Below are 17,256 nucleotides of genomic sequence, written 5' to 3'. Positions count from 1 at the left end.
ATGTCTCCTATACCCTCCCCCCACCCTGCTCTCCTGCCCACCCACTCCCACTTCTTGGCCCTGGCGTTCCCCTGTATGGGGCATATAAAGTTTGCAAGACCAAGGGGCATCTCTTCCCAACGATGGCTTGACTAGGCCATCTTCTGCTATATATGCAGCTAGAGACACAAGCTCTGGGGGTACTGATTAGTTCATATTGTTGTTTCACCTATAGGGTTGCAGACCCCTTCAGTTCCTTGGGTAATTTCTCTAGCTCCTCCATTGGGGTCTCTGTGTTCTATCCTATAGATGACTGTGGGCATCCACTTCTATATTTGCCAGGCATTGGCATAGCCTCACAGAGAATGCGGCGTTTTTTAAATCCTGGATTTTACTTCCCAGTCTATCAGAAAGGGGCTGGGAAGATGGCTCCGTTGGTAAAGTGGATAAAAATGGCTCATAGGCTCATGATATCCAGTCCCTAGAATTTACACAGAAGCCATCCATGGTAGTGTCCACTATGATGGGTGGTGGGCTGGGGGCAGAGTGGAGGATCCCTGAGGCTCAGTCCGAACATTCAGACTAATCTTTGGGGCCCAGGTTCACTGTGAGACCCTGTCGCAGAAGCAGATTGTCACCTGGGTCAGCTGGAAGAGAAACAGCCTACCTGGATTCCGGCTGAACATTGGCCTCTGTGCAACGGGAAGTGATAGGGCACATGCAGAGAGGTAGCGTGCAGCCTGGGAGTGACGGGGCAGCTGCTACGGTGACTCCAAACCTGGTCTCTGAGTCCCTTAAGTTTATGGGTTGCTTGGTGAAGCGTGAGAAAATGGGAATGAACTCCTGGCAAATGTTAGCTTCATTTCTGATTCTGCTTTCGAGACATGTATTAGCAAATGGTGAACCAAATTAGCTTGACTGAGGTCAAGACCGAGCAAGGCCACTTCAGCCGTTTAAAGAAGGAAAGAAGAGGGGTTGCCCTTGCATATGGATGCCTCCAAATCTCGGAGGGGTGAGTGACATCATTGCACCATTGCTTGCCATTAACATATTGTCTTTATTTTTGTTATACAAATAATTTGGGTCTAAAAGTTTTGCTCATTTGTGTGTGGGAGTAGAGGTAGGGGAGCGTTTGGAGGCACGTGTGTGTACTTGTGGAAGTCGGAGGACAATGTTGTGGATTGGATTCTCTTCTTTCCACCTTTACTTGGGTTCCTGAGGTGGGTACTCAGGCTACCAGGGTGGCTCAGCAGGTGCTCAACAGCCTAAGATGATGTCATGGTATGGTGCTGAGAAGCGCAGAATTGTGATGGGAGACCGAGGCCAAGAAGGGAGGAGCTGTGCCACACTCCCCACAAGTGTGGCCAAGTGCCTCTGCACATCTTCAGTGGTGTGTCCTTTGCAGAACAAGCCCCAAGGTGACTAGCAGCAAAACAGGGTTTCTAAATAGCACTTGTGCTCACATACACCTGGTTCAGTGTCCAAGATCCTTTGGTATAGAGGCATAGTCACCCAGTCAGGACGTTTAAAAGTTGCTTCTAGCTAAACTATTGTGTCAGAATAAGTGTATCTCTCTTAGTCTTTAAAAAAAACCAAAAACACGAGTGGTTCTTTAACAGATTTAGGGTCTGTGACAATTGCATTAATATCTCAGGCACTCAGGGATGAGAATGAGTTGGGTTAGCACAACCGGAGAGTGTTCTGGATGCTGAGGAAGTCGTGCGTATTGGAATTGTTGCTTCATTGGAACCCACAGAGCTGAGCCGATGCCTGCCTCACAGTGAAGGAAATTGCAGCATGGGTGTTGAAAGTTGAGGATTTAGTGTGTGATAACAATTTCCTTGCTTTAAATTAGTTCAGATCAACCAAGAGGCTGAAGACTGTATTAACCACTCCAAGAACGTGTTAAGCAACAGTTCCTTACATGGTAATTTGATTGTTTCTTAAGGACCTGCTGGGGGATATGGCAAACATAAGACACGTTCATAGACACATGCACACATATACACACAGACATATATAACATATACATATACATAGATATATTCATAGGCACATGCACACACATGCATACACTCATGCACACACATGCACACAGACATTTATAATATACATATACACAGATACATTCATAGGCACACACTTATATACATACACATGCGCACAGATATCTGCACATTCACACACATACACACACTCATGCACACATAGACATATACATACACATATACACAGAACAGACATGCATATACAAAGACATATACATACACATAAATACATACATACACTCTTGCACATATATATATATATATATATATATATATACACACACACATACACAGAAAGATATATATACACAGAAACACACAGACATATACATACAAAGACATGCAAATACACATATACATACACACACTGTACACACACGCACACACACAGTCAAATATACTCACACAGAGTTTTGTCCAGCATAAAACCTAAGTATGGTGCACACTATAAATAGAAAGAGTCTTTAGCCAGTGATGAATGGGAGACCGGGAAGCTGACAGCATCTTAACACCCTGCCCTGTTCTCAAGCGAATCCTCTCTGTGATGTAGATGGGAAAGTTCCACAGCGTCGTGGAGTTTTCCATTGTGGGGACAGGTCCAGATGGCTGATTCTTATCTCCAATCTCAGGCACGTCCCTGGCAAACATCCTTGGGACATCCTTCTTACAGGGTTCTTGTGAATAATCCAAACAGTATGCATTTAAGATTCATGTGTCATCCGAGAAACAATGTACAACGTTTCTTTTGGCCTTAAAAAGCCTGCATTTCTTTCATGGGTGAGTTCCAGGCCTTGCAGGTGTGTGTGTGTGTGTGTGTGTGTGTGTGTGTGTGTGTGTGTGTGATTTGACTAGCTTGACATGGACTTCCTGAATGCTGAGTGGTGGGTCAGAGCCCAGTCATCCTGAGTACCCACTGGAGTTTCTGGTGTGAGAAATTTGTGTTATTAATACCAGCAGGATGAATTGTCAGGCCCATGGACACCACAACACAGAGGACACAGAGGAGTGTCTTCTGTACTGTTTGATTTATTTATTTATTTATTTTACTAAAATTAGATTTCTATAAAAGAGTGATTTTTGTGTTTGTGTAGAAATTTAAAAATACATGCTTGTGTGTATGTGTGTGTGTGTGTGTGTGTGTGTGTGTGTGTGTGTGAGAGAGAGAGAGAGAGAGAGAGAGAGAGAGAGAGAAAGAAAGGAAGAAAGAATAAGAGAACGTGTAAGGTGTGCAGGTATCCCAGGAAGCCAGAAGATGTCAAATCCCTTGAACTGGAGTTAGATGCAGTTGTGAGCCACCTGACGTGGGTGCTTGGCACCAAATTCAGGTCTTCTGCAAGAGCAGCAATACTCTCAACCACGGAGCCATCTCTTCAGCCCCAGCGGGGCTAGACTATGAGTGCACAGAGTCTGGCAACCAGAAGCATGTGTTGCATGTCTACCTGGGTTTCTGGGTATTTGCAAATTACTTACCCATGTTAATAGAAACATGTAACATGCGTAGTATTGCAAGTGTCTTGAAAATATAAATGAAACAAAGATTTTCCTTCTTGGCATTGTGAGGCGGCATAGCTTGTCACTGTTTCTGTTTTCATCTTTGCCTTTAAAACAAAAGACATCTGTGAAAATTTTACATGGTGGCTTTTAGCTTACCAGGCAGCAGTCTTCGGTATCAGTAGGTATTCATACCCTACACAATTTTCCTACAGTGTTTGTGTATGCATGCGTGCACACACACATGTGGGTGATAGTGTCCTTCTCCATTGATCTGTTTATTATTCCCTTGAGATGGAGTCTCTCAATGAACCTGAGACTTGCTGTTTTTCTGTGAGCTACAGGAAATCCTCGGGGCTGGATTTGCAGGTGGGCATGGCTATCCCTGGTTCCTTCTGTGGATCAGAACTCCGGTCCTCATGCTGGAACAGAGGCTGCTGTACCAAGCCATCTCCCCTACCCCATTTCTACCTTTTTTTTTTTTTTTTTTTTTTTTTTTTCGACAGGGTTTCTCTGTATAGCCCTGGCAGTCCTGGAACTCAGTTTGTAGGCCGGAGAATCAAGGTGAAAATGTACCTCCTCATCTTTCCTTTTCTTTCATTTTTCTTGTTTTTTTTTTTTTTTTTTTTTTTGTTGATGGTTATGGATATTCCATTTTATTGATGCTTGGTTCAGGGATAATTAATATGGAAGTCATGACTGTGCTGTTGTGCCTTTACAGGGTGCTCCACTATTCTTTCCACTGTGGTCCTGTTTCATTTGCAGAGTTCTGCTGCCCTTGGCCCGATGTGCCTACCCACACATAATGTATATAGTTAATGAGAAAATGAGGTGCATCAGAGAATCAGACATGACTTGGGGGCAAGTGAATGATAGTGTTTTTGTTATTTATGATACATCTGTGCAGTTTTGTATTTTCCACAATTTCCTGTTTGCTTTGGAGTGAGCTATACACAGGCTCATTAAAGGGAGCTGGCTTTGTGAGTGATGAACTCAGGGTGGAGAACTGGACAACAGAGTATGTGTTCCTCCAGCATTGTTGCTCTGCATGGCCACTGTGGGTAAGAAATGACCTAGCCCTGCCAGACATACTGGATGACCCCCAGTAGCTGCCAGATTGCTCCCTAACTAGATCTGTCCAATGAGAGTCTCTCTTAAAGTAACATTTCGGGGGAAGCTAGTTCTCAGGTGCTGGGTGACTCGGTGCCAAAGCCTCTTGGGAGCACAGACTTAGGGTCAGGGAAAGATAAGGACGGCTCCCCCATCTCGACTCCCCAGGGTAAGGTTTGGGAAGTGGCATGGGGTGTTGTAATTCATAGGAGTGCTTTATGCTACCAATAGTCAGTTGACATTTATGGGAAGAGCCCTTGCATTCTATCATCTGGGGAAGCCCAGCCTGAGTGCTGTTCTAATGGCATCAGAAATTACTCTGTTTAAAGGTAAAAAATTAGCTAAGCATTTTGTCATCTGAAACCAGGGATTTTTTTTAAATAGGGGAGTTGCCATTTTAGAATCCCGTGACAAGTTTTATAACTCTGATCCCCAAATTATTATGCTATCTGATCATGGTTCAGACTTTTGTTTAAGATCAAAATTAGGCACAATGAGAGGTATGGCTAGAGTCTTTAGAAAATAGAGCATATAATTATAGTGTCTGGTTTCTTTTTATAATTACTCAAGCAAATAATCTAGTCTGAAATAAGAGAGTATTTTATCCAATCATAAATGAATATGTATAAATATTGGAGGGCTGGGCACATGGTGGAGAAGCCAGAAATCTGAAGTGTGTAAGGGTGTCTCTCTGTCTTGTAACTGTCCTGACAATTTGATCTGGCCTAGACAGGCACTATGGAATTCTGGGCAGATCACAGCGTTTTTTAAACCTCCATAAAGAGGGTGTTACCTCCGCCACAGGGCAGTCAGGGTTGTGGTGGGTCCGCGGCTATTTTATTGTAAAGGACCTAGCCTTTTAAAATCCCACACCTGGTAAATCCACACAGTGGATCCTGTTAACATTTCAGGGTCATCAGTTAACATTTCAGATGGATCTACTCTTAGGAGAAAGGAAAACAAAACCAAGAACACAGCGTGGCGCTCAGGACTGTGGTTACTTTGTTTTATTTCTCAGGGCTTGTAGGAAGCTGCCGGGATAAACAACTCAGAACTTTGAAAATTTTAGGGGAAACATAGTTTTAATCAGTCTGACATCTTGTTCATTGTTCAGAGATAAAAAGGAGCCTGGAATCAACATTCTCTCAAAGGCTCTGAGAACCCATCAGCCTCCCACCAGAACTTAATACATAAGAATTGGAGTTCTTTATGTATTTTTCTTTCTTGCCTTTTAACATCCCTTTCCTGGTCCACACCTCCTCCTCCTCTCCCTGATCCTTTCCTCCTCCTCCTCCTCCTCCTCTCTTTCTTTCTCTCCTCCCCCCCCTTTTTTGAACTGCTGGGGTTTGAACCCACAGCCTCTGACTATGCTAGGCAGGTGGGGGGAGGAGCGGCCAGGACCCCCCCCCCCCTCTTCCATCTGCTTTTCCTCTCTTTCTCCTCTTTTGTGCATTGTAACTTAAGGTGTGGAGGTGGACCAGGGTCAAATAAGAGAAAGGAGCTGGTGTGTGGCAGAGCTGGCCCCAAAGTCTGAATGAGTTCAGTTCACTGCCTGTCTACCCAGTAACCAAGAATTGTCCGTGACTCAGGCTCTGGTCCATTGTGCTGCTTTGGTCCCCATGAGACCGAGTGACGGGTCCAACTTTCATGGGGTTCAATTCAAAGCAAACTGTTGTTTCTTCCACAGACTAAGTAATTTCCTGAAAATGAGTAATTAAAGGCCTGAAATCCTGTTAAGGAATGTTCAGGCCTGTGTCAGTTCAGCTTCCTTCAGGGGAAAGCAGAGCTATGGCCCTGAACCTGAGGCTTGGCTTTTATGCATTTATGAGACCTTCTCCTGGCCGCTTCTCTTAGCTCAGAGTTCTGTTGGAATCCATGGTACACAACATGGGTGTCAGAGGGATGTATGTTCTAGAATGTAGAATCTAGTTATTTGGTGTGTGTGTGTGTGTGTGTGTGTGTGTTTGTGTCTATGTGTGCACTCATAAACACATATAACTATATGTAGTATGTACATATATGCCTGTATATAGGTATATATGTTGGTTTAGGTGAACATGAATGTGAAGGCCACCAGTCAACCCTGGATGTTATTCCTCAGATGCTGATCTGGGACCAGCTGATTGGCATATGCTGACCAGCTAATAAGCTCCAGATATCTGCTTTGTCTCTGACTCCCCAGGATTAGAGTTGAAGGTATGTACAGGACTCCCAGCTTTTGTCTGTGGGCTCTGGGGATGGTACTCAAGGAGTCATGCTTGCATAGCTGACACTTTACAGACTGAGCCATCTCTCCAGCCCCTTTAATAAGTGTTTGAAAACAAGATCTTGATCTGATTTTTCTTTTTCTTTAGTTTTCTCAGTTACCTCGATTCCAGCGTCTGTATTTCCGACCAGTTTCCTGGGGAGCAAATAATGATTTCACATGGTTGGAAAGAGAATTCCTGAAGTAGTTCTGGAACATTCTATGGAGACTTTGAATAAATGGAGGCTTATTGGTAGCTGGCCAGTGAATTGGCCGTGCAGCCATATGAACTCGGTCCTGGTTAGCTTCAGCCCTCTGTCCTGGATGGTGGCGTTCTTGGGGAAGGGGTGCTGTAAAGGATGGGCACCCAGGCACCCTCCCATGTGCAGCCATGCAGAGCCCCATCACATCTGTATCCTGCTTTGCTCTGGGGCAGCCTGTCACCCAGAGTCACGCAGGTCACACCTGCTGTGACAGCCCCAGCCTCAGCCAATTGATGCTTTTTTTTTTTTTTTTTTTTTTTAATTAAAAAACTTCTCCTGGCTGCATATCATCAAGAAAAACAACATTGTTTTCAGGGTCTCTTATCTCTCCACTCCCAAATATCCTGTTTCTTCGGGCTGGGCAGCCAGGACCAATAGAAGCCTCTTCCTGCCATTGGCTGACTTCATTTCCCAGACTTAGCACAATCTCATCCGCTCTAAACAACCTCATCAAAACTACTTTCTGGTCAGAGAGAAGCAATAATTATTATTAACATTTATTAACGATCAATAAACTTGATTGCATTATGGCCAGCACTATTAAGGTAAGGAGAGGGTTCCTCTACATTTGACAAAATCTTGTTCTTCTTGCGTTGGGCTTCCTTTATCAAGGCAGATAAGTTAGGGTTGGGCAACTCCCCCCCCTACCACAATAGAGGACAACAAGATTTCCTTTGCGCTGCCTAGTAAATTTCCTTTTTCCTACTCAGACCATCCGCAAGGCTTAAAAACTTCAAACTCAGAAAAAAATTGGGGTTTCTAAATTCACTGTTGAGCACTGTGGATTACTTTGGTGAAGGCTTTTTGGAGCACTTCTGAATTTTCAGCTTCTTTACCTGTTCCTAACGGTGTCTGGATGTGGGTTTGATACGAGGCATTAACCACAGAGGTTGGAGGGCAGGGTCAGAGAGATGGTCTTGTCAATGGTGAACGTTTGGACGTGCATCGGGGACTCCTCACCACCAGGCGTGCCAGCATGTCCCCATGGAAGTGAGGAGACACTCGGTGGCTGTTGGTAACAGGATGGACGAATGTTGACTTGAATTGTGGGGACCTCCATGCCGAGAGGAATCGGGCGTCTCAAAACTCAAATGGTGGTAATCGGGTGTGTTGGTTTATGTGTCTATCACAAATAAAACACCTGTCTTTCTTTGTACTGCAAGCTTTCTTCCATGTGTTGTGTGGTTCGTGGGGACTGTAAAGCAGTGGTCTGTTGGTCTCGTCTCTGCTGCAGGTGGTTCTATGTGTTTTCTTGTACATGTTCTAGAAGAAAGCTTACCGGTAAAATTTAGTGCAGAGACAAAGCTGCACGGGTCACGGGTTGAAAACTAAACGCAGGCTGGTAGCTACAAACAGCTGATACCGATACAGAAACCTGTGGAATTAGCTGTATGAGGAGGTGGCAGGTCTGTTAAACTACATTCCAGGCCACCGGGCTTTGGTGACATTCGTAGGAATGAGGAAAGCCAGCAGTCTATATAGACAAAGGAAGCCAAAGAGCATTTATTCATTGTGCCTTTAGTTTTGTGACACAAAGATGGCAAGTGACCTATCTGTCCAACAAGGGCTCTGCTTAGTCTGAAAGCTCATGAGAGTATTGGGGTTTGCCCATAACAAAGACGAGGCGGTAGCCACCTTCACAAGCTGATTATATGTATTGTGTAAACTGTGTTTCAGCGTAGCAACCTTCACAAGCTGATTATGTGTATCGTGTAAACTGTGTTTCAGGGTAGCAACCTTCACAAGCTGATTATATGTATCGTGTAAATTGTGTTTCAGGGTCCCATCCAATTTTCAGTTCTCAGGCTGTGTCCTGTAATCCAGTAAGGCTCACACCAAAGGCTGCCGTTCGAGAGTTTTCTTTCTCTGACTCCAAGGATTAGGACCAGCTGTAGTATGGTGATCTAGAGGGGAATTTTATTTTATTTTATTTTTTTTTTTTTTTTGTCACGGTAAATTTATTCATCCAATATTATTTAGAAAACAAACAGGGTTCACACGTCTAACTGATTAGAGGGGAATTTTAACATTGTTAAATTTTGGATAAATGAGTAAAAACTACTTATTTTTATAACCCCAAATGCTGCTTTTTTGGGTTCTGCTCTAGACTCTTAATTCTATCTGTATTTCAGAACAATTAGAATATTCTGTGTAAATCTTAGATAGCTTGAGTAGAAGCTTATGCGGGTTCATCAAACTCCCCAAATCAATGCTTTAAAGGGCATGGAAAGAAGAGACTGCCCTGCCGAAGGTGGAATGCGTTTGGACAACTCTCCAACGTGTTACACTGTTTCATTTAAGACCCATGTGTATGAAGAAGTCACCTTTGAAGTCAGATTGCATTTTTATCTTTTGAATACATTTGGGGACAATTACTTACTCTTTTTAGGACTCTGTTAAAGTGTGAATTCTGTGTCACATATGTGTCGTGTGTCTCTCCCTACAATAGAAATGACTTCCAGTGAATTCTTTAATGTCCCTTGTTAAAGCTGTCTCTCTTGAGAGGTGACTTGAAGATAGGCTTTCTGTGAGCTTGCCTGTATAAAGTAGTAAGATGATTTTATGGCTTTGTTTGTGACATGAGAAAAGAAGCCTTGAGTCCGTTGGCTGCAATTTTAATTACTCTGGGACAAGTCTCAAATTAGCACAGGTCAGTGTCCTCTGAAGTTATGAGACAGTCCCCACAGGGGGACTTTTGGATTGGAAATAAGCTTGGAGTTTTGGGTGTTTCAGTAAATAAATCAATGAGTCCTTTGACTTGCAGGCACTCTGGGCTGGTTAATGCTGGATCATCATCACCTCAGTGTGGGATTCTTTTCCTTTAGCCACTCTGCCTAAAGCCCTGTGAGGCACTTTTCTGGTATTCTTGCCTTGCTTTGGCAATTTGAGGTAGAGAGAACATGGTGTTTCATTTGGGAGAGGCAAAGGCATTTTAGGAAGTAGTATTTCTCTCTGCAAAGTCATGGGTTTCAGGATGAGACTGAGGGTTCTAATAAACCAGGACAGCAGCCGAACCAACATCTGTCTGAGAGCATTTGGAAGATGGCCATGAGGGCTTCGTAGTGCAGTGCTGAAAGATGCTTAACCCTGGAGCCTGTTGCTTCCCACGTAACCCTATATACTTGAGTTAGGTGTTTGATTCAACCTTCCAAAGATTTTCCTGACCTTGTTGGTAGTGACGTTTGCCTTTTGGGGTAGCTCAAGGAATCCTAGGTCTGTACATAGCATCCCGCTTTTAAAGACATTGGTGGAGGGGAACGGAATAGGGTTATGTTAGAAGCAGTCTTATCCTGAACAGTTCTGGAGGGAATGGAATAGGGTTATGGTTGCCTAGGTTGCAAGCCTTAATTCTAAAGTTGAATCTTGTATGTGTGCATGTGTATGTGTGTATCTATAGGTTTGTGTTTGCACATGTGTATATGGATTGGTGTGCATATGTGTCTGTAGGTTTGTGGTGTGTGTGTGTGTGTATACATGTGTGAGTGTGTGTGTGTGTATACGTGTGTGTGTGTGTGTGTGTGTGTGTACATGGAAGGACATGGAGGGAACGTGTTTAAACAGAAGCTTTGGTGGAAGCAGTTCAGCAATCAGACAGGATGTAGAAATTTCCTAAGGAGGCCCTAGGCGAACAGGCTCTGGATAGTTGGAAAGTTCCTAAGGAGGCCTACAGCCCTCTGATCTGAGGATGATGAGGGACAGGTAATCTCTGCATGGGCTTTTAATGGATGTGGTTACAGAACTTAGCTGTAGCTGAGTTTGCTGCAGCTGTTTTCCTCGTCTACCTACTGGCATCAGGGGAATAGGCATGACCTCCCTCTTTCTGCTTTGTGGGGGATTCTGTGACACTGGAAGAAACTCCAGGTGCTGAATGTTGTTGTTCTTGGTAACTGCCACATCCCAGAGCGCAGAGCAGCCCTCCCCCTTCTGTTCTAGCCCATGTACATTGAAAAGGCAGCTTCTCACTGCACTTTCTGTGTGCATTTAGGGTCACTCTGAGATCCGAGCTATCCTCTATGATACAGCACAGTTATATCTGCACATGGATGAATCTCTCTCTCTCTCTCTCTCTCTCTCTCTCTCTCTCTCTCTCTCTCTCTCTCTCTCTGTGTGTGTGTGCACATGTGTGAATGCACAAGCACCTATGCCCACCAGCATCCTGACTCGAGGCCCCAGCAAGCAAAATCGAAAGTGGATGACTCTCTGGGTGTCATTTAACCCACAGGAGGACTCCCACACTCTGAGAAATGTTCTAGAACAAAATGATTTTTTCATTATCTGTATCTCCTTTATTTCACTATTACTTTTCCTTCAGAAAAAACAGACCTTGATATTTAAAAACATATTCCTAAGCACACACACACACACACACACACACACACACTCGCCAGTGTTTCTTAGAAAAGGATACAAGAAAATACAATAAAACCGGAAAAGCAACTATTCCTAATGCCTTAAGGACAATGTTACTTGTGTGAGTTTCCTGCAGCTGAGAGGCATTGATGTACCCACTAGTGTTCATAAGACTCTGTGGAGATCCATGGGAGTGTCTGAAATGTGTAGTCTCAGCAACAGAAATTTGCAAATGGTCTTGACAGTGTGGTGTCACATCACTGTGGCTAGTCTATTCCAGTTGCTACAGGAACGTCAACTATGGTAAGATAAAGGGCATTGCTTCCTGCCCTGCCTGGGAATACCATCAGATCACCCCAGAGGCCATATCTTGTGTTACATGGGCACATACACCTTGCATGTAAGTGCTCATCTGTTTGGTGCCTCTGTGTGACCCCACCTTTCTCACCATCAGTGTGGTGACCCAGCCTCATGCTGGCGTGAGCTATCTGTGGAGCCTATAGCAGGCAAGCAGTAAGTGACAGATGTTGTTATTGGGACTCAGGTCTTTGTCACCCTTTGTGATGAACTGCCGTGCTTTCTGATGTCACTCTTTGTCCTCTACGTAGTTCTTCAGGAGGAAAGCCCCCAGCCACAAACTGCCTGGATGTTTTCACAGACAGAGTGAACAGTGGGGTCACTTCCAGAAGTCATAACAAGCCTGTGGCAGAATGTCCTGGACTAGGGGGATGGTGGGAGCTGGTGATTATCGTCCTGTTGCAGTAGGTGAAGGTAGAGTGCTCTGGCTGCTCAGGTGACATGGTTAGCCTGACGCTTCCTCTATCCAGAGACCCAGGACTACATTTAGTAACGCTAAGAGACTTGAATGATGTATCATTCCTTGGTAGCATAAGAAGAAGGGGATCCCTGGACCCTTCACTGTCTAGAGTTCTCCATGGGCATGTGTGTGTGTGTGTGTGGTGGGGGGAGAAACATAATTTTGCTTTGCAGTTTACAGACGTAGAATGAAGGAGAGCACAGAGATGTTATGATCTAGTTCCTCACATCCCAGCAGGCCGCAGGGGCTGCTGACCTGTGGTGTGAACTTTCTGATTGTATGTGCCTCTTTGTTCTTCTATACAGCGAACTGTTCTGTTTTTTTGTTGTTGTTGTTGTTGTTGTTGTTGTTGATACTAATTCATACACGTTTCACCACCATGTCACTATAAGTTTTTAATAGGCATGATTTTGTGCCTTTTGTATTCCATAAAATAGATGCTATCTCTTACAACTGATGTTGTGTCATGGGAAGTTCCTTCCTTCGTACTTTCATAGAGGCTCAGCGATGCATTCTCTCCCTGTTTTTTGGCATTTTGTTTTGTTTTGTTTAGAGTGTATTGTTCCTTAGAACAGAAACTTTGGGGCTGCCTGTAATTAATGTGTACCTTTAAAATCTTTGTCAAATTTAGAGATTTGGCCCATTTCACAGACTTTTGCTAGAGGCCCTGACTTGCCCACAGCTTCTTGGATATTTGATCTCACCTTTGTCATGGTTGGGGAAGAATGGAAGCTCCTTCTCATCATTTTGATCTGAATTCGTTTCAGCACCTTGTTCGTTTTCGTGTGAACCTGTCTCTGTTGTCCAGGGTGATCTGGACTTTCCTCTTTTATACTTACACACTGTTTGCCCCAGTATGTTTCCCCATGTGTGTCTCCCATGGACCTTGACTGGGGCTGGAGGGGAGCTGCGTCTCCCTTTGTCCCTCATGCTTCCTTCTGTTTCGGTTCCTCTCTCTCCTGCTTGCCCTGGTTTGTTTGTGTCTATATTCTTAGGAAGCCTCAGAGCTTTGTTCTTAATAATAACATACACACTTTAGCATTGTCAGTAGGGCCTGGCAAACTGCCGGGGCCGGCAAGTACCGAAACAATGTATATTAACTAAAATTCCTTATAGAAAGGAGGTAAGAGGTCAAAATAATGTAATCATCGTAAAGTCTCATTCTTTCATGATCCTACTGAAATTAGATGAATTAAATAGACTTTGTGCTTAAGGGCACACAAAATGGTTTAAAACACGTAGCTATAAGGGCGTTGGGTTTGGGATCCTGTTTGACACCATGACACCCCGAGCTGCCTGGAAGGCCTTGTGCTAAATAAACAGGTACAACATTTCAGATGCTCAGAGCAACCAGGCTCTGGAAGCATGGAGAAAAAGCAGGTTAATCAGTCTCCTTTCTCACTGTCCTCAGAGGTCTCCTTATGTGGGTTGTGTCCTGTATCCCCAGTGCTAAGTTTCTCTGCAGAGGGGAATGGTGTACAGAATGATCTGGAACACATTAAAACTCTGGGTAGTGAGAGTTCTTGTAATCATCTACTCTGTCATCTGTTCTTACGTGAAAAAAAAAAATCCAGCAAACAGCCATCCCGTCACAAGAAGTAGCTAGACAGCAAACTGCTGGAAATCTTGACGGTGACATCCTGCCTCCTCTGTGTTTGCTTGGTGACAGGGATTGCTTTTGGTGGTTGTTTTAACTTTTTTGAGTTTTAGAAATGGTCTCACTCTGTACCTCAGGATGGCCTAGAACTCAAGGTAATCCTCCTGCCTCAGCCTCCCCATGGTCACAATTACAGGTGTGAACCAAATTGCTGGCTTAAGGAATATCTACATAATATGATTATTTCATGAGGTACTGGGTATGGAAGCCAGAGTTTCATGCATGCTAGGCAAGCGCTCTACCACTCGGCTCCACTCTGTCCTAAGAATTCTTTCCTTATTTGGTTGTATCCAAGGAGTATAGGTTCCTAATTCCAGGTCTGTTGGTGACTGGCTTACATGTCTTCAGCTCAAGTATGAACTTCCTTGATCTGCCTCAGGCGTCAGTAATGAAAACTCAGGTCAGGGGTTTCCGCTGGGCCCCGTGTCGTCTTTTGGCCGGGTGTTGTGGAACTCAGCCCCAGGAGGAACAGGTGCCATGCTGTGTGTGCAGATAAGTGCTGAGAGTTTCAGAAAAGAAATGCCAGAGCCAAGTAAAATTATTTACGTTTTAAAGTGCCACATCAGAATCCAACTATAACATCAACATCAGCACTATTACTTCAAACACTTGGTAGAAACAATGCGTGCTTAGTTCTGGAAAACGTGATAGGGGACATCAAGCAGAGATGCTGCAGGCTTAGCTGAAACGCACTCAAGTGTGCATGTGTGTGTGTGTGTATGTGCATATGTGTGAGTATGTGTGTATGGGCGTATGTGTGTGTGCTGATGTTTACATATGTGTATGTGTGTGTGCCTGTGTCCATGTATGTGCATGTATGTGTGTGTGTGCATGCCAGTGTGAATGTGAGTCTATATATACCTGTGTGCACATATATGTTCTGACCAGAGGTCCAGTGCCGACTGTCTCCTCATTTACACAAATCCAGCTAAACTGACTGGCCAGTGAGCCCCCAAATCCTTCTGTCTTCTGCATTCCACTGCTGGGCTCACAGAAGTACCTCCCACTGGATTCTACATCTATACTGATGCTGGGGAATCTAAGCTCAGGTCTTCGTGCTGGAATAGCAGGAACTTCATCACTGAACCATCTGTTACCTCAGCCCTGAACAATCTTACTTTTAAAGCACCCCTGTTTATGATTTACCATTTCTTTTGCTGTCTTTAAGTGTTGCAAATAGCACACCAGGCCTTCTTAATTTTCCTTCTACTGTTTAATAAGCACTATCATGGGTTCAACTCTGAAGAGAGCCCTTCACACCTCCACATAAATATCCAAGTCAATTAACTCAAATAATCTCTGTTCATTTTGTATCCTATTGGGCTTTATTTTTAAATGACATATTTAGTCTTTGGCAGCTTTGTATATTTATACAATGTATATTAAGCATGGTCATATACCATTTCCTCCCTATACCTGCCCCCCAGTTCCCTCATCCCATCTCACTCCCAACTTTATGTCTCTTTGTTGTAAGTATCCACAAGTCCAGTTAATACAGTCCATGCGCAAGAAATTCTTGAAACAGTATTTCAGAATTTGTCAACATGGTGAGTTCATGTCTCAATTTGAGGCATGTTTCTTAAGACATTGCTTTAAGAACATGTGGTTTCACATTGCGTGGCTCTCCTGGGAGGTCCTGTGTGTTTGAATAGCAGCCATCAATAATACCGAGGCTGCACAGGACACCACAGCCCACAATTATCTGTAGCACAGAGGCAACTGATACTTTACTTCTTTTTTCCATCAGTGTACTAGACTCTGTGGGAAAGGATTGGTTTTATCATTCCTAAAGGCACAGATGCAGGCACAGATGCAGTCACAGAAGGACCATGGGAGAGGGGGCTCCTTGGGAGGGGGTGGCCAGATCCTCAGCCTGGCACAGGGGACCTCAGTAGGAAGTTGGCCTCCCCTGGATTTTGTTCTGGTAGGAGTGGAGTTGGCATGCAGAGCTCTGGTCCTCTTTTGGTTTTGGTAGATTGTTGATCTCAGGACTCACAAAAGGGATCATGGCAGTGCTTCAGACCGTGGAGGAGGAGGTCTGTGTGCCTAGCCAGAGAGCTCTCAGCAGGGATTCAAACTGTGGACCTGGACAAGTCCGAGCCTTTCTCACTCCCACTGTGTTACTGTAGAGTGGAGGGGCGCAGGCGCACAGAACTCCCCGAGACATACAAACTCTCAGTGAGTGGAAGCCATTCATGCCCATGTCCAGGTCAGCTTCCTGTCCTATCATATTTTTTCGTGTCAGCACCAGTTTGTGAGCTCAGCTTTTCAATATCCAAGGAGCTCCTTTGACCCTTTTCTCTGAGGCACTCTCCTCACTGTGATATGAGATAAAAGCTCTGACAGAAACAGTTGTTCCCAATACTGGGTGCTAGAGGTGACCTGCCCCAGTCCTGGGGAAATGCCTGATACTGCCCTTGCCTGATCTGACCCTTTTCAGGGCAGGCCTGTCTTCCTTCCTCCCTCTCCCTCTCCCCCTCCCCCATTCACATTTCCCTCCCTCTCCCTCTTCCCCCTCCCTTCCCCTCTTCTCCCCTTCTCTTTCCTATCTCCTCTTCTTTCCTCCCTTCCCCTCCCCACCCTTGCTCTCTCTCTTTCTCATTGGCATCACTGTGAACCATATAGGGGCATTTATAAAAGACAGAAAAATGAACACCACAGCAGAAGAGGATCCCTAAGTGTTCACTAGCGGAGGGTCCTTGTTGGGTCTGGCTCTCCTTATCCCCTTCATCCAGGGAACTGGGGTAGAACAGGTTTTCAAATTCTCAGTGTTAAAAGGCAGAGAGAAGATGTCTCGGGAGAGTTGGCCTGGGCCTCATGCAGAAGTCATCAACACACATGGCTTTGACCGGCATGGTTTCTCTTCATCTTGTGTGGATGCTTAGAGCTAAAAAAGTATTTACAGTCACCGAAAATTTAAAAAAAAAAAAAAAACAATGCCTGAGGTCAAATACAAATGACTGTGAGTCATGTAACTCTAGGAGTTATTCTTCTTACCACCTTGAGTTAGCACAGAGAGTTGTGTAGGCTTGTCTCTTTTTAGGGCAAAGGGGACGAACTGTGAAGGTTCTAAAAAAGGAATAAAATCCTCATTCCTAGCGCCACCTTCCAGCTGTGGAACCCCTGTCTTGTCTTCTTCAGGTCCCTGAGAGGAATCAACCCGTCCAACAGCAGCCCTGCGTTTGCCCCTTTGGACTGGTTTGCTTTTGAAGCAGAAGCCCATGGCTACTGGTTCTTACAATCAGTGGTTATGAGAGAGAGAGAGAGAGAGAGAGAGAGAGAGAGAGAGAGAGAGA

At 44.5% G+C, this 17,256-nt stretch overlaps 1 protein-coding gene across 4 annotated transcripts in view; it reads left to right on the top strand.

The window, feature by feature from the left end:
* The first annotated feature begins 7,549 nt into the window (after window positions 1-7,549).
* Erg (ETS transcription factor ERG) overlaps window positions 7,550-17,256 on the top strand; it is a 102,004-nt gene continuing 92,297 nt past the window's right edge. For 3 of the 4 annotated variants that reach the window (XM_029544706.1, XM_029544705.1, XM_029544704.1), the window contains exon 1: window positions 7,563-7,681. In XM_029544706.1, coding sequence (XP_029400566.1) covers window positions 7,664-7,681 — 18 coding nt within the window. In that variant the 5' untranslated portion in view covers window positions 7,563-7,663. Of the gene's footprint in view, window positions 7,682-17,256 lie in introns of all 4 variants that reach the window. The other variant, XM_021208955.1, reaches the window with a different exon arrangement.

The sequence above is a fragment of the Mus pahari genome, chromosome 12 (assembly GCF_900095145.1).
Source record: "Mus pahari chromosome 12, PAHARI_EIJ_v1.1, whole genome shotgun sequence".
In the NCBI taxonomy this organism is placed as follows: Eukaryota; Metazoa; Chordata; class Mammalia; order Rodentia; family Muridae; genus Mus; species Mus pahari.
This window is presented reverse-complemented; position numbering and strand designations above follow the sequence as displayed.